This window comes from Talpa europaea (genome assembly GCF_964194135.1).
Source record: "Talpa europaea genome assembly, chromosome: 5".
NCBI classification, from domain to species: domain Eukaryota; kingdom Metazoa; phylum Chordata; class Mammalia; order Eulipotyphla; family Talpidae; genus Talpa; species Talpa europaea.
In genome coordinates, this window is record NC_140071.1 from 103,189,237 (window position 1) to 103,207,671 (window position 18,435).

The 18,435-nt window shown below is 39.2% G+C and overlaps 1 protein-coding gene across 5 annotated transcripts in view; it reads right to left on the reverse strand.

Annotated features, from left to right (window-relative positions):
- The window catches only part of SLC4A4 (solute carrier family 4 member 4), a gene marked incomplete at both ends in the record, with an annotated part of 296,812 nt that extends 284,321 nt beyond the window's left edge, over positions 1–12,491 (reverse strand). For 3 of the 5 annotated variants that reach the window (XM_084234152.1, XM_084234153.1, XM_084234150.1), the window contains one exon: positions 11,987–12,173. In XM_084234152.1, the coding sequence (XP_084090278.1) occupies positions 11,987–12,164 (178 nt within the window). Of the gene's footprint in view, positions 1–11,986; positions 12,174–12,399 lie in introns of those variants that run through there. The other 2 variants (XM_084234154.1, XM_084234151.1) reach the window with 1 other exon arrangement.
- Between the last annotated feature and the right edge of the window lie 5,944 nt (positions 12,492–18,435).

Genomic DNA, 18,435 nt, shown 5'->3' on the forward strand with positions numbered 1-18,435 from the left:
GAGAAATTTCAGTAAAAATTGCTTCCAAAGGTGAAGTTTTTTTTTTAAATGAAGCAAAAGTTTTCTGGGTAGCTATAACTCATAGAGAAGAGATGTTTGTTTATAATGTCATAAAAGTAATGGTTACATTCTTGCCACTCAATATTTTGTAAAATAAAACTACTGGAATCTACATTTGACAGTGTTCATCTAGATATGAGTCAAAAGGCATTCAGTTCTTGATCTGGCAGTGTCCTCAGCATCGTGTGTTCAAACAAATACCCTGCATGCCTTTCTCTGATAGATGATGCCAGTTCCCAACAAATGCTAGATGTCTTGGGAATATCTTACAATCCATTCCACAGCCAGTACTACTGGGCAAAAACATGAATTTCTTGGTTATCTTTCAATGTCAGAAGTTATCACTAGGTGATCCTTGTTTCTTCCCATCCTCACCCTCTCCACCTCAGCTGAAAGCAGAACTACTTTGAATCTATCAAGTCAAATTCTCCCAATTCCTAAGATATTTTTAAACTAACATCATTTATAGTTGCTATCATGTTTGCAGGTCAGCAGAGAACTCTTATACTTAGTAACTTGGAGTCATTCAAGTAAAAGAGACTTTCAGAGATACCCAGTTTACTACCAAGCACTGTTTAAGACTTTGTATAATTAAACCCATCAAACCAGAAAAGAGTTTTACACCAGCCAAACTAAAATTTCTATGGGCAAATGGAGGCTTAAGAAGATATGCCTCTAAATGCAAGACAGATATTTAAGGCTCTTCAAGAAATATGTAATAGTATTTATCGAATACTTATAAATACGTTAGGTTATATCAGATCTCAAATCTATTACCTCACTCAATCCTCATAACTGCACAAATTAAAGAATGGCATTGTACAGACAAAGACTGTAACTGTCACTAACTCACAGAATTCCACAGAAGAAATATTCCTTATGTCCCAAAATCAAAAATAGTGAGTGTTTCATTCCAGTTTTGGGGTTTGAGTGTGTGTGTAATATACACTATAGTTTTACTATCAATAGCATAACTGATTGTGTTTCCTTATGTTGACTGTCACAAATAGAAGGGACAAATCTTGAGGCAATCTGCAGTGGGTAGACAGTTTCATGACATGAATTTTATAAACTAACCTCACTCTTCCAACTTTTCTAACAGTTATTTTCCCTTTACACTAAACCTTTTAGGAATAAAGGAGTATATAAATTTTGTTTTAAATCTGAGATGTTAATACTGGGAGTAGACAATGGGAAAGGCTGGAGGTAGCTATTGGGAACAGTAGATGTCTGGGCAAAGACTTTGCCTGTCCCATGGTGATGCTTTAGTTGGATCTAAATCTAAACATCTAAATCTTTGCCCCAAAGCAGACAATTATAAATCAGAGACATCCTGCAGGGGAGGAGGAGAGAGAGGGATCAGAGGGAAGGAGGGAGGAGCACAGGGGAACGAGGTGATGGTGCACGGGTGCATTGGTGAAGGAAACTCTGCAGGGACTATACCTGAGGGGTGGGGGGAAGCAAATATTGTTTAAAAATGAACAATGATGTAAAATATATATATAAAAAATAAAAATAAATAAAAATCATTTACCCCCCAAAATAAATAAATAAATAAATAAATCTTTGCCCAGAAATCTACTTTTCCCCATGGATACCCCCGCCAATCCTACCCTTAGCCACCTACATACATCTCTAATTAAACATGGAGGGATGTTCCCAGTTTGATTTTTATCTAAATTGTTTGTCCTTCTACAACCAACCACATTCATGTTCTCTCCGATAGATAGCAAAGATTCTATAATGTGGAATCTTATACTTGGTACTTTCTATCATTCTTTTTTTTTTAAGATTTATTTATTCATTTATTATTTATTTATTTATTTATTTATACAAGCATTGGGTACAGTCAGAAGCGCGGGAGGGTGCGAGAATTCACCAGAGCCAGAGTGGGGAGCAGAGCAGGCAGAAGGACCGAAGTACACTGCTGAGGGGAGCAGCGGGCGGCAGGAGAGGTCTGCGCGCCATGCGGGACCCTCCTCTGGTGGCCGGGGAGCAGCCGGGGATCGAACCGGCTCCGCAGAGGCTGCGGGCAGCTTCGCAACCCAGCGCTCAACCGCTGCGCCACCGGGGAGGCCCCTTTCTATCATTCTTTCTGGAATCATTCTTTCTTGGATATCAACAATATTCCCCAACTGTAATTTAAATGCTGTCTTCACTGACTTATCTAAAGTAACCTGGTCTTGTGCCAAGATGCCTAAAACATGTTGTAGCTATCACCAGAAAACATGTAGGGGAGGGAAGCAAATTAAGAGATATTTATTTTTTATTTTTTAATTATGAAAACAAAAATGTAGAAGAGGAGATGGAAACACTATATGAATGACAGATAGTAAAAAGGATGCCATAAAATTTTACTTCTTGAACAAAAAAAACTCAGTTTTTTTAAAACTACATGCATAAAAAACCCTAAACAGAATTATAGTATTCATTCAGAGACTGCAGAGGTTGTGTGTTTGGTATTTTAAACACTAAGAAATAGATCAGTATGCATAATCCTAAACACTTTAATAAGTGAAACACAAATAACTTGTTAGCATATTATTCACAAACCCAAAGGAGTGTCCATAAGCAGCTGTAATAAGATATAATCAAAGTAGCATTCCTAATTTACTTGGGCATAAATACTAGTGAAAAAAAGAACACCCTTCAAAAGGCATGGTACAATTTTGCAGTTAACAGGGGGTAAGTCAGTCCATGATGAAATATTTAAATGTTTGCATGAGGGTTCACACTTCAAACATACCACTACCACAAACACAGAAGCGATGATTTCTATTTTTGTATTTTAGATAGGGAAAACTTTTCACATAGAAAAATGTGTGTTTATTAATAGATAATTACATATTACATATGTAATTTATTTATAGATCATTTTGAATGCTGATGGGAAATCTATTTTAATACAAATGCTACCAATTACACTCGGAATCAGGCATGCAAGCAAATAAATAGCAAAAGCAATGAAAAACAGGAAAATACTTTTCTTCCCATTGAACTGCTGGGAATTTTGTTCACAGAAAGCCTCCCAGAAATCCTTAAGGCAACCTGAGGTTCCCCAAGCAAGACTGATGAGAAATCACAGCTAGCTACCTGGTGTTTACTGAGCACAGCATTTTTAATATTTAATATTTGGTGATGATGATGATAATCTCCAGGCAAGAATAAACAGCAAAGAAAAAGATCAGTAGGAGAAATGAGCTTATAACTTAGCTAGACTCCTGTCCTTTAGCTCAGTAAACTCTTGCATCTTCCTTTTAAGTGCTTATATTTAGCAAAAGAGTTCTAATGATAGTCTTTTGATAAAGGTGAGGACCCTAAATTCAGACTGAAGTTAAATTTTCATTAGAATTTCCATTACTAAAAGCTAATTATAGAGGCAAAAAAAATGACCAGCACCATTAAAAAGTCTGCGTTAGTAAATTTTTAAAGAAATACAACTTTAAGATATTCAGTGATTATCAATTATTTGAAAATATCTAGGCTAGAGCAACCACTTACTTAAAGGTACTCTGAAAATGATCCTTAAAGAATTAACAGATCTAAAGCACTGTAATTTTAGCTTTTATAAATTAATTCTCTAAGAAGTTGATTCTGCAAAGTAATTTTAATTTGTTGATGATCAGTTTTTTTTTTTTTTTTTTTTTTTTTATACAAGCACTGGGTACAGTCAGAAGCACGGGAGGGTGAGAGAATTCACCAGAGCCAGAGCGGGGAGCAGAGCAGGCAGAAGGACCAAAGTACACTGCTGAGGGGAGCAGCGGGCGGCAGGAGAGGTCTGCGCACCATGTGGGACCCTCCTCTGGTGGCCGGGGAGCAGCCGGGGATCGAACCAGCACTGCAGAGGCTGCGGGCAGCTTCGCAACCCAGCGCTCAACTGCTGCGCTACCGGGGAGGCCCCTGTTGATGATCAGTTTTAACTTTGCTTTTGTAGGATGCTCTCTTCAACAGACAAAGGCTTATTTTTTAAGTGAAAATTTTGTCTGGTCACTTCCCTGCTTAAAACCCTTCTGCAAACATCCTAATGCACATTTAATAGAATCTTAAATCTTTTGCTTTACATAAAAGACTATAAATTATCTGCATCCTATCCACCTCAGACCATTCTCTCTTTGTTCACATGGTCCAGCCAGATACCATATTTCCACATTTTAAATAAGCTGATCTCTTTCTCACTTCAGCTCCTTCATTCATGCCTGCCTGGGATGCTTCCCTCATGCTTGACTAGCTAATATCTCTTCATCCTTCATTCACAACAAAGAAACTTGATGGAATACTTTCCCATGTCAACTCACACACAAACATGATATACCCCAAATTATCATTTCAATCAACCTCATGCTATTCAATAATGACTGGTTTATTTAGCTGATCATTAATGATGGCCTTAATTGAAATATGTTATCACATTCATTGATACATGTGTGCATGGAAAATCAATATGGTAAAACTTATAACTGCAATTGTTCTTACCATTATATAAGCTTAAAGAAGAAAAAAAAACCTCTGCCATCAGTTAAAGAAAATAAGAAGAGTTAACATAGATATTAATCAACTAATTTGTTGATTATCAGATATCAGTATTAGCTTTAGTCTTAGAAGCATTCTGCAGTGACAGCAATCTCTGGCAAGAAGTGTTGAGCATGAAGATAAATTACACTCAGGGAATATATCCAAGGGAGATAACATCTTAAATTTATAGGGTTCATCCTGGGGATTTCAAATTAATTTACTTATACTACCAGCAAAACAGGGAGATAGGGAGGCACAAAGGTGAGTAGGGAGATAAGTTATTAACTGCACTTTGCATGAAGGAAACGTAACCACATAGGCATGATTGGCCTCAAGTCACCCGAAAAGCAGGGAATGAGCCAGGAACAGAAATAGGTCCTGAGACTCCTGGTTTTCCACCTTGTTCTCTAATCCACAGGAGAGAATAGAAGTACCTAAACAATCAGATACTGATTTAATTTGCCAAGTACATGTATCCATTGTATTCAATTATGAGCTTTAATTCTACATCTAAAACATTCTCTTAATTTTTCAGTAGGAATAGAATTACTTGCTGAAAATGTAATAATCAGCTGGGGAGTGAGGTGGAGATTTAACCAATCTATAAATGTGCAACTCTGGCTCACGAAAGCTGATATGTTGGCCAATACTACTAAAATTCAAAACCTATTTTTATTTCCAGAAGTTTTGGCCTGATACTAGCTATTGAGCATTTCACCATGAAAACCATCAGTAAAATAATACCTCAAGCGGTTTAATTAGAGTTTGCTCTCCTTTCAAAGCCAACAGAGTACAACTAAAGGGGAACACACTAGATATAGCATGTAGGATAGCTGCCCTTTGATTCTAATTCTATGGAAAGTTAAAAACAATTAACCAGATTTAAAAGCTTTTTCATCTATTCAGAGAAGGGAGTTATTTAAGTCACCGATACTGCTGATTCAAAGGATGTCACTCACCACGCTCCCTAACTTCACCTTCATCCCACCTGGCAATCAGCAGCTTCAGGGGTGCAATGTTAGGAACCTCCTGTGAACTCCTACCGTGACAGGCTCCTACCTCAGTCCTCTAAATGCTATCAACCCAAAAAGTAAGATGATATAAAATAAAACAAAATGAAATCTACTAGTAAGCTCACCACAGCAATAGATAGTTGCAAATGAGCTTTAGTCAATTTTATTCTATTCTAATGCTATTCTCCCTCTTCAATCCCAATTCTCAATACCTCTAGTGATTCTGAATCTTGTGATGATATGGGGGAAAATTTAGCTCCTGTTAAAAGATGTAGTATTATTTCAACACTATTGCATAATCTCATTTAATTGACACCCAAATTACATAATAGCCAGGAGAGAACAGGATTATTCCAGTTTCTGCTGCATAGGGGGGAAAATGTCTATATATGTATATAAAATATGTTTATATACATTATGAATACATAAAATACACCCATGCAACCTCCTCATTGGTGGGAATATACTATATACTTAAGTCTGTCCAGAGGGTTTTGCAGGTTTTATTAGATAGCAGGAGTGCATTTGCAATTTACCCTGTATATATAACTATAGTCAGTATGCCTCTTCATGGAAAAAGAGACAATTTAATAAATCAGGGGCAATGTGCATCAGAGCAGTCAGACAATGAAAATCAGATCTTACACCCAAAGCTTAAAAGGAATCAGAATGAGTGAAATGAAAAACAGAAAGGTAAGAGCAGGCCCTGGAAAAGGCCAGTTGACCAGTCTAGCTTGACTTTTCAAATCCAAGTAAAGCAGGTATATGAAAGCAAAGGATAGATACAGGTTGAAATGATTAAAGCAAATAAAAGACACTTAGGCTGGTTAGAATTCTTTGAATGGCAATAATTATTAAACATTATTGGTTAGGTTCTCTCAGAAAGAAAAAAGAACAGAAAGAGGTAGAGTACAAAGGACTCCTGTTCTTAAACCAGGTATGGTGGCAACATTGTTTCTGGGAATTATCAAACAGTTGAGTGGTGCATGGCATGTTCTGGCATTCCTGATTTACAGAACAAGAAACCCAAACTCCAAATGACAAGCTGCTTCCTTCAGTGATACCATGATTCGACAACAGAGCAAGTTTTAAACTTTTATTTCCAAACTGGTACTTAGCCACTCTGCTTCAACAACACATGAATGAATTAAATAATAGTGGTTCTGGCAAGGGGTGCCTGATTTAAGTTTCAAAAGTCCATGGAATTATCAGATTTTCTTCAAGCTAAAGAATCCTAGGACAAATATTTAACTTCTCTGACAACAGGAGGTGGCAGACAGTCCCCTTGCTAAGTGCTGCGTGTTTTTTCTATCTCTGGCAGTCTGTCTACTGAAGCCATAAGGAGGAGGAAGCAGGACTCTGGGAAACACCTGTCTGGGCTCAACTTGCTTTGGGAACCCCAAGTTGCTATTCAAGCATCAGCCTTTAAACACCTCACCATATTTCTTTAAAGCATGCTAATATTTGGGGCTTCCCTGGTGGCGCAGCGGGTTGAGCACTGTGCTGTGAAGCTGTCTGCAGCCTCTGCAATGTGGGTTCGATCCCAGCCAGCCAGAGAGAATCCCACATGGTACAGCAGACCTCTCCTGTCGCACCCACTGCTCCCCTCAGCAGTGTATTTCTGTCGCCTACCTGTTCTGCTCCCCACTCTGTCTCTGGTGAATCCTCTCACCCTCCCACGCCTCTGGCCTGTACCCCAGCTCTTGTATAAAATAAATAAATAAATCTTTAAAAAAAAAAAAAAGCATGCTAATATTTGGATAGATCACTTCTTTTAAGAAGCTTTTCCTTCAGCATATTTGCCAAAATGTTCCCTCTGTAGACAGTGTTACTGAGCAATTAAAGTGAACTGCAGAGAAGAGGTCAGCAAAATGCAACAAGACACTTATATCCAGCCTCAGAATAGCCTCAGCCTGGGCTGCTCCCCTCCCCTCCCTAGTGATAGGTTTTCCTTCACTCCTCGGCAATTATGTTTATGACCATTGTAATTATTAACAAATGTCTACCCAGCCCCAGTTTTCCTTTAGAATACTACCTCCTCCAATCTACATGAAAACATGATTATAATATCCTCTAGTGGAAAATAAGTTTAAGTCATTATGATTTCATGTTTCTAAAATGTTGAGATCTTGATCTCCAAAAAGACAAAAGTCACCATTTCATCATTTTAGTCAGAAGATAGAATAGAAGGAAAGAATACGGCAGAAGAGTTTCAGGGGTTTCTTTTTCTAAATGATATAAAAATATAAATAAAATAAATGTCAATGATCTTTGCAAAATCAAACAGGAGTAACAGCAAGGATATGATCAGCAGAGATTATAATCTCACTTAACTATGAGAACCAACTTTCTAACTAAAAACTTAAAGATTTTAGGTGACTTTATAAAGTAATTCTACACATGGTTTATTTCTATTTTACACACCTTTTTAAATAAATATTTGGTGAATATCTACTCTGTTTCAGCCTCTGTCCTACTGTTTAATTTTTATGTCTATTTCTTTATCTGAATTTTATTTTTATTTAAAAATAATCCTTCTGTAAATTCCAACAATACTTAATATCCATCTGTAGACATGGGAATTTGTAGAATTAATCTACCATTTGGACAGATGGGAGCACGTTTCCCTTTAGGCTTGGTTTTGAATGGAAGAGGAAAATCACCACAGTATCTCTTAATAGCTTTGAGAGCACCGATCAAACTTGAGAACAGGAGACCCATTTTAGCCAATATCGTCTTGCTGTACTTTAAGCTTCCTGAGTTACTGGTTGGACTTGGTTTTTTAAAAAAAAGGTCCCTGTTCATAAAGTCAGAGTTGCCAAGGCTTGCTGGGGAGTTACCTAGCCTTGCAGAGCCAAGGCCTTATCTCAAAGGATAAGGTGGAGTTTGCTCTTTTCCCCTATTGCAAAATATGAGAATATTAAGTAATCTGTTTATGTCAAACAGATCCAAAATCCTGGCTGAATTTTTAAGGATAAAACATCCATAGGATCTCTTTCTGTTAAGAAAAATCTACCTGGACCCTTTTCTTTCTATATCAATCTTGGTTCACCCAACAAAATCGGGTAATTTCTCCCATTTCAGTGTATTTAAAATGAAAACTAAGCATGGCTCCTCTTTTTGTGTTCTGGTGACATCAATTTCTCATCCACAAACCAGTTCTGTGAAAATACCTGGGCCAGACTGGAGCCTTTCGGTACAGAAATAAATATGAATACTGAAACAATGCAATTTTTAAATGAGTTTATCCACAGTAACTAATCTGTACCAAAAACATCAACTTTATAAAACACACAGAGCATAAGGTAACCAATGAAAAAGGAGATACAAAAGCTTCTCTTTTAAGATTAAAACTGGCCCCTGGATTCCTTTTCAAAGAGTATCTCTTTAAGCCATTAACATGAATGCACATAAGGCAAATTTTGTGCAAACGAGGTTTAGGTCTTTAAAAATATACCACATAGATAAATTCATTAAGCAGAGGATGACTCCTCTTATGACTCACTCTGTTCTAAGTGAGTTTTACAGTTGATGCTTTTCTATTAAGTTTTTAGAACATGGATTAAGTGTCATGCCACCCACTGAGAGTAAAGTTGAACCAGTTGAACTGAGGGCGTGACTAGAAGTCAGTCGCTCTCCCCTCCTCAGAACTACAGCTTTAGAAGGAACTCTGAGAGCATCTGGCTCTTCTTGCCTTCAGGCTGAGCTGTATCCAATCACTCCAAACCAGGGGATACCAGAAAGAATTTTAAATTTCTCGGTAACTAGGGCTACTGCAACTCTGTCACCCTAATAATCAACTTAATATGGGGATACATTTTATTTGTGCAACTTACTTTTTAAAAAACAAAGTTTTGAACTTATTTTTGCCAAGAATGTTGTAGAATATGTCAACCATGTTTATCCTGAAGCAAGAGAAATAACTACTTGGATAAAAGGAAACATAATTGATAATAGAAATGCAAAATGTTCTAGCTCCTTGCCTTTTGAATTTCTGATCCTTAAAACCTGAGCAGCACTTACTTCTGCTATAAATGTACCAAAGAAACTCAGTGACTTCAGAACAAAGATAACAGGGCTTTCCTGCCAATGTACCCTTCTTTAGGCAATTAAGAATATGGGGGAGACTCAGTTACTTGAGGAGAGTATTTCACTCAAAGCCCTTATTAGAGTTTTAGACGTCTGTTCCTTCAGTATCAACCACTGGGACCAGGAACAAGTCATCATATCCAGGTCCTTTATACTTTCGCTAGAGTTACTATGAATATAGATGAGAAAATGGGAGGGTCAATCAGAAGGACACTGAATTAGAAAGGAATAGTTCTTAGTTGTATTACAAGAACTAAACTGTTGGATTTTCCCCACCAAACAATAACACTATACGCAGCCATGCTACAGGGCCACAGGATTCAACAACAGGCAACTAGCTATAGACTCCTTGAAAGAAATGTAATCACCTCAGGTTCCAATCAACAAAAAGATAATAGAAGTCTTATCAGAATAGGAAAATACACCAAATCCATGTGGCAAATTTAATCATCACAAAGTCACACAATTTCACCAATGTTTCTATCACCTTTTGTCTTTTTGTTTCTCCTTAAAGAAACCTGGCTACAGCTTTGTGTGCTATTCATTAGACTGTTGTCTTAACTTTGTGCTTGAAAATCAAGGGAAATACTTCAGGAAATAAACTTCTTAGTCAAAGGTTTAAGAAACCATGTACAATATCCTATTGCAGTAGGGTGCTGTCCATCCGACAGACCTTACAAACTCAGGAAGTGATTTACATCTCCTGTGAACTTAGCTGGAACATTATTCTCAAGGAAAACACACACATAACACATCTCATTCCCAAGCTTTCTCACTGATTTTTCTACTTTAACTGTTCTGACACTATATGAAATTTACTCAATCCTACAACATTTCCTACACTCAATATGCTATAAATGTAAGTTTTTGGCTCCTCTTTGACATTGGGACTGTGACAGAAGTCACCACAATGGAGACTTAACATCATGGGTTACAAGAATCTTAAGACAAAAGTTTACTACTTTGTTTTCGCGAACTTGACATTTTCCCACAGTCATGTTGTAAAAGTGCAAGGAACCCATAAAACAATATTAAAGAAAATATTGTAGTTTCCTTTTTCCTAAGAAACATAGGCATGAAATCCTTTTTAGTCAGTCTCAAGAGCATTAGTGCAGGAAGGGGAAGGAGGGCGCACCAATCCTCCAACACTACATGGTCAGAAGAAACTTCCTAAGGAAACATGAGGAATCACGTAATAGCAATAAGCACACTGTTCAGTCTACTCTAGGTGGCACAGGAGAATCACGTGCCCAAAACCTGGTGTTCAGCATGGTTGAAGAGTCACTCCAAAACACACAGCGTCCCACCCTCTTTTCCAACACCATCACCTCTTTGGTCCAAGTATTTGGTAAGTATTAAATATGTACCAAAGAGTACCTACCATTCAGATTAGTCTGAGATGATTTTTATAAGGCAGAATTTATGAAAGCTATCTGTAAGTTTCTTTTAAACTTTATGAGTATTACCTGCTTATTTGTTTTAATTTCATTATAAATACTAATACTACTTTGTATATCTGTAGTGCATTTACACCGTTGCCTTAATAATAATTAAGCCCTGCCTTCTCTATATCAAAAAAAAGGGCATTATTTCCACCTTATTGATAAATCAAGGATAAGAAGAGAAGAGACACTGAAAGCATCAGCACAACAACTAAGACTTCACTTTTATTTGGTTTGTAATGGGCACTGGAGAACATGAGCAAAAGAGGTTCTAGAGCTTTTTTATGTAAAAAATGCTTGTCCATCTTTTCCTGACAGTCATTCAGGATGATCATTCTATCTATCTTCAGATTAGAATGATTTTGCCTGCAACAATGGTATCATCCTGCTGTAACATTTATTCTCTACCCTGCAAGCTCCAAGGATATTAGAAGATGCTGCCAAAAACATTTATATAAATCTAGCAGCTTCCTTGAGTTAGTCATAGGAAAGTGGTTAATATTATCCAACAAAATATTTATTTTTGACAGAAAAGCACAGCTAACATTAGCATCTGCTTCAAAAGGGACTTTTTCCTTAACATGTAGATCCATACTGATTCAGATGCTGAGGATCCAAACAAGTTTTTAAAATTACTTTCTGTGTTGAAGCAAAATGTGGAGATTAATGAAACTCCATAGAAACGCTTTGGTTTTTAACTTCGAATATATAAGATATATGAAATGTAGGAATGCTATTATCTACAAATACAATATATACATACACATGTGTATATGTGTATGCATGCTTGCATGTATGCATGTATGTGTATGTGTATCTATACATACACATATCCATGAATATGCACTTTCCCCAACCCAGCAAGCTCACCTTCTACTTCTTCTTCATCACACACATGCTTAAGGAAGGAAGCCCCTCTGTCCAGGACAGCTTCATCCTCCATCCTATAGTAATAAAAAAGAAAAAAAGAATGCTCAGACTTCTCCTGGAGTGAGCCACTTGAAGCAGCCCAGCTTCTGGGCAGGTTAACCTGCACGCTGTTGTTCATGTTAGCAGAGCAGAGTCACTCTTCCTTTGGTGTCTGCTACTCCTTCACGCAGCTCTTCGCTTCTGGTGCTGGAGAACATGCCGGTCCCACATAGCTTCAGCCCTAACCTTGAGAGGGCACCCACATGGGCAGGTGAGAGAAAATAATATCAATCCTGTAGGCTAGATGTTGGGTGTTCTCCCCTTAGGGATTTGCAAAGGAAAAAAAATGATGAAAGCCAAAAAAAAAAAAATACCAAGAAAGGAAGTTTGGTATGTCTGAAGTGCTCGTGATGATCGTTTGTGGAAATCCAGCTTCAGTGCTTGGCTCTTTAAACACCCACTGCATAAAAATGTATACCCTCACACACACACATGCACACCCACCCACACAGAGAAAGCGACAGGGAGTTAGGCTAGTGCACAGTGGGAGCTTAGCTTCCAGCCAGCCTCTTAATACCAGCACAGCCCAGTATTCTCTGTTGAGTGGCAAGCTTTGAGTCACATGTTGGCCTTACGGAAATCTGACATCTGAGGATTATACAGAAACCCGATTTCGGCAACAGTCACATATAATATGCCACCCATTCATTCATTTACCACATTCTTATCACACATCTCTCTCTGCGTCTATCTGTCCTGTTAACTCTTCCCTGAAGGGCATAAAGTTCTTCATTTGGTAGCCACATTACGCTGTCCTTACATAATAGGATCTACTCTGCAATTTCATATGCTAAATAAGACCTCAGAATCCATCCAACTAATGATAGTGTTTTTACGGTCTCCCGATGCCAAACATGTTTCTAATTTATAGAAAGAGTTAAGGTTTATTTCCATATTCTGCAACTTCTTTTCATTGCATTAACTTTGACATACAGAATTCCACGAACTCTATTTATAGTGAAAGCAAAAAGAAATCCTGAATTGCTCAAATGCTGCTTGTGTCGTACCGGTCTAGAAACAAAGAAGTTTCTCTGGGGACAGCTGCTCTATGTCATACCGTACATGAGCTCTGACAGAGAACCAAATGTTCACTCTGTATTCTATTCATCCAATTACATGCTCAGGCATTGAATATTGTAGGTCTGTTTTCCATATTGTCTGTGTGACTTATTCTTGTGCTTCAGATATTTGTTATAATCTATGCAGATATGCACTGAATACACTCACCTTCTTTCTATTTTAGGAGCTTATCCATCTGACAAAGGAACTATCTTAGCATAAAAGTCAGAAATTTGGTGTCAGGTAGACCTGGTTTTAAAAACCTACTTCTAGCACTGAGTATCACCTGAAGCAAAGTATTTCACATTTTTGAGCCTCAGTTTTCCATCTATAAAAATGAGGGTAATAATATCAACCTTGTATGATTGCTCTGAGATTCAAATCAGATACATATGTAAAAGTACTCAATTTTTGTGCCTGGCACCTATTAGTCTTTAATTTAAATATCACAATATTTAACAAGGGTACAATTCCTTCCCTTTTCTCCATCTTTCTCTTTTACCCTAACCTTTATAGTGGGCAATGCCATCAAGCCTGCCTGAATATCTTCTTTCGGGGATACAGGTATTATATGCAATAGTTCATTCTGATATAGATACATCATTTTCTTTCTCTACACTCAAACTAAAAATATGAAGCTAATTCAAATAAGATATGTACCTGCCATCTGGATTATAGTAGAAAAGAAAATGCTTTGAAAACTTGAGAAGTCAAGTTGTTTACCAACCTCTTCAGCCTCCAGTTCCCATGAAGATTAAATGATACTGCATATTCACTGATTCGGCAAATATTTATTTAGTATCTGCTCTGTTACTGATACTCTTCAGAAGGAGGGAAATACATCCATATAAGACAAAATTCCTAAGAAAGTAATAATAAATAGATGACTACAGTAACCTTAGCATTAAGTGCTTTGCAGAAAATACAATGAGGCAGGGGGCTACTTGGAATAAAGTGGTTCAGATGTTTCTGTGGAGGTGACATTGACCAGACACAAAAATAACAGGAAGGAATCAGGCATTTGAAGATCTGGGGAGCAGAGCATTCTGGGCAAAGGAAACCAGTAAGTGCAAAGGTCTTGAGGTGAGAACTAGGTTAGCATGCTCCAGGAACAGAAATGTGGTCAGGTTGAAAAGAGACAAGTGAAGAACTTTGGTAGTTTTGGGAAGGAACCCAGGTCATACAGGCAGAGTAAGCAGTCAGAATTTTAGATGTTATGGGAGCAATGGAAGAATTCAAAGATGGAAAATGTCTTGGTTACTTTACCTATTGTAAAGGATCAATGTACGGCTATGTGAAAAATGGATGGTTAGGTGACCAAAGAAACTATCTCAGAACCCCAGGACAGTCGATGGAAGAAACAGGTTTCAGGGAAGGAAGAAAGTTCTTCTCTGACCACTTTATGGTTGAGATACTTGTTATATTGAAAAAAGGAGCTGTCAGGTATACAATTAGTTGTCTCAGTTTGGAGCTCAGGAGCATTGGACTACAGATAACAAACAAAGTTGGTATCTGAAGCTATTATTAGATGAAATCATCCAGGAAGATATGTAGAAGTAGAGGCATCTACCTAAGACCAACTGCTGGGACATGTCAATATACATAAGCAAAGCCAAGGAACAAAAGCAATCACTGAGTTAAGAAGAAACTCAGGAGAGAGTGATGTAAAGGAAGCTGAGAAGACAGGAGAGCAGGACTACTACTACGAAAAAGTACTGCTGAGAACAACAGGGACAGAGGAGAGAAAGCTGGATTTGTCAATATGAAGGTGATTGGGGATGATGACCAAAGCTCTTGAAACATATCACACACCATGTAGATATACAGATGGGTGGCATTCAATCATTTCCGTCTCTCTTTCCTGCCCTCCCCCCTCATTCATTCAGTAAATATTTGTTGAGCATCTACTATGTGCCAGCAGACTTTTAGACACTGGAGACACAGGGATGAGCAAGACAGACAGGGGCTCTAGTGTGATTACATCTGCCTACTGGAAGATTTCCTCAAGTGAACAGGGAGAGTCCGTTCAGAGGGCAAGAAACCCCTCAGCAATACAGCATTTGTAAACCTAGATAAGAGTGACAGCTTAATGGGGAAATTTTCTTCAAAGACCTCCAAAGCACAACAAAATCCTTAAGTCCTGTACTGCCGCATGCACATAAATAATGCTTTGGAAAAAGTACTTTAGAAGACAAACAGTAATTTAGCTCACATGCCTTCTCAGAACTAACCCATTTGGATACTATCAACCTAGGAATGCAACATAATTTCCTATGGAACATCATTTCTGCACCTCACCATTATCAAGCTGGTTCAAAAGTCTTTTTTTTTTTTTAAGATTTATTTTTATTTATTTATACAAGCACTGGGTACAGTCAGAAGCGCGGGAGGGTGAGAGAATTCACCAGAGCCAGAGCGGGGAGCAGAACAGGCAGAAGGACCGAAGTACACTGCTGAGGGGAGCAGCGGGCGGCAGGAGAGGTCTACGTGCCATGTGGGACCCTCCTCCGGTGGCCGGGGAACAGCCAGGGATAGAACCGGCGCTGCAGAGGCTGCGGGCAGCTTCGCAACCCAGCGCTCAACCGCTGCACCACCGGGGAGGCCCTGGTTCAAAAGTCTTTTACTGAGTTTTTGCTTATTTCCTCAATAAATTATTTAGCCTTTGCACCTAAGCCCTTCCCAAAGTTGAATACAACAACCAAAGAGGAAATAAAGGAAGAAAAGCAGTAACACATGAAGGGGACAGTAGAAACATTAATGCCTAGCTAGAGTCTTCCTCTCAAGCTGACAAACTCGCCCCCTCATTGAAGCCCTGTCCCCATGCTCCATCCAAGATAGAGTGAGAACAACTACTGCTACATTCCTTGGCTCTTTGATACATACTTCACATTCCCTTCAAGACTATACATAGCAAGTAATTAGAAACCTAGTCCTTCTGAGGGACAATGCAGAGCATCTGGAAGCAGCCTCCCTGTAAGAAGCAGGGGGGACAAGAATGCTGCAAACAAAATCTATAAAACCTGCCTGCACACCACAGCGGCTTCCCTGGACCAGCACTTTCCCGCTGCAGAGCAAGGCCAGCCTGGTGCATCTGGGCCTCTGTGCAAAAATGAGGATTTTATAACTTTTTTCCATCTTTATGCCAGAAATGTCAATTATTTGAGTTTGCATTTCCCCCTAAAATCCTCTCAGCAGTTGCTTGCTATTATTAGTAAGACAGAGATTTTTTTTTTTTTTTAAGACCGTCTAGCCCAACCAGTTTTTCCCCTCCATGTCTAGGAAGAAATTAACTCATCTAGTCCCTTATCAAGTCTCTGAATCCATTCTGATAATGTTCGTTTTACACGAACAGCAGTTACTGGAAAGAAGAGGGAAGAAACATGCTTCGAAACAGCTCCCCGGGTTGCTCACTTCACCAGCAAGAGGCAAAGTTCAGAATAGATTTGGAAGCTTCTTCCCGGTGTCACGGGGATAAGGGTCACTGCAGTCAATACTGAACCCTCACAGGGCCAAGCCTGCCTTGCTCCCACCAGGCCTCTGACAGAAGTTAGAACCTTTCTACTGAAGTCTACACCCAACGTGGGGTTTCTCTTATTCTCCACTATTTTGGGGCACCAAAATGATTTAACTGTAACACATGTCAAATCTGCTGCCAAGCAGACTGGCTTTCACCAGCCGGTCCTAATCACTGAGCAGGCCTGTAAGGGTGACTTAAGCCCGGCACGAAAAACATTTGTGCAAAACTGTCAGCCATTGGGCCTTGGGCACCCATCTACATTCCACCCCTCTGAGTTCCCACCCCCAGAGTCCTCGCCAACTGCCAACGTGCTCACTAGCTAGTCCACACAGCGCAAGCAGCTGCCACTCAGCCAGTCAGCAAGCGGCAGGCCGCCAGCACACAAGTTGCAGAAGGCAAGCCTGCCCTGTCAGAGTGCTGCTAAAGGTTGAAGGTCTTTTCATGTGCTAGCCTTGAGATTCTCCTCACTTGCCCTCTCACCTCGCTTCCCTGTCCCTCCCCTGCTCTGCCTCCCACGGTAGCACTTCACTCGTCTCTATAGTAACCGCATCTGGTTTCAGGGTTATAGCTTTCTACAGAGCAATTCTCCTCCTAACCTAAGGCTGTTGCTAAAGGATGCACTAGCGGAAAGGTTGTTGCTTAAGGTGAGCCACCTGCTTCCCCGTCACCCAGGACCACAGCTGAGTGTGAGCTACAGGATCACAGCAGAGACAGCTCCCTGACCTTGGTGCACCAGCTCATTATGGAGGGTCCACCCTGGGGTTTGCAGCCCCCATCCCAGAGCAAGCCTGCTGTCCTCCATATCCTGCTCTCCCTTCACTAGGCTAGTGAAGGGAGAGCAGTGGATCAAATTAATACTGGGGCTTTCTGGCTACTTCCAAACAGGCGCCAGGGGATGCACCCTAGGGAACAAAATGTTTGTTTTGAACATGTCTATACCTGTTTGACACCCCTAGTTCCTTCCATGAATACAGCTTAAAGTTTATTAGTTAACCTCACATTCACACTTAGCCCACTTTATCCTTACCAGTTTGATATATTTATAACATCCAGTGCACTCCATAATTTCTCACTTGACAACAGTTCTCCTGTGCACAGCAAATGTTTAAACAGTCCTTTACACACATTCCGACACACACACCAAAGTGACGCACGCCGGAAAGTGGACAAATAGTAGGAAGTGGAGAGTTTTATTATTATTAGTCACTGCTGCCATGAAAATTATATTTACAGTGTGTATAAGGGCCTTTACATAAAAACTAAGAGGTGTTAATCTCAAGTTGCAGAGCTCAGAAGCAAGCTGCCCCTGCTACTTGGCTGGTCTTAGATCAGATGGGTGGCAAAAATCAGCATTTTCATGGGTCTTTTTCAGGAGCAACACAGAATGCAACAATCAGTACTGACATCTAAAATTATACACTCATTCACACATTTCTGAATTTTATTCCCTTCAAACCATTTATAAGAAGCAGGGAAGCATTTACATTACGAATCATTTGCAAACATGATGTTTTCTTTCAAACTTTTTAAACCGCACAGCGTTTTATGGGAACCTTTGTTGTTTTGGAAAGTCTGCTGCCCACATTTTCAACATACACATAAAAAACAATCTCAATTCTCCAAACCACAGGCAACAAGGGAGAGCGAGCTCAGCGGCTGCAAAGAGCACTGCCATCTTTTGGCAACATGGGTTCACTACAGGGGAACGGGAGGAAAAGCCACAACTATTCCTTGTAAAATTTCACTGGTCTCACGAGGGCCTTTCACTCTCACA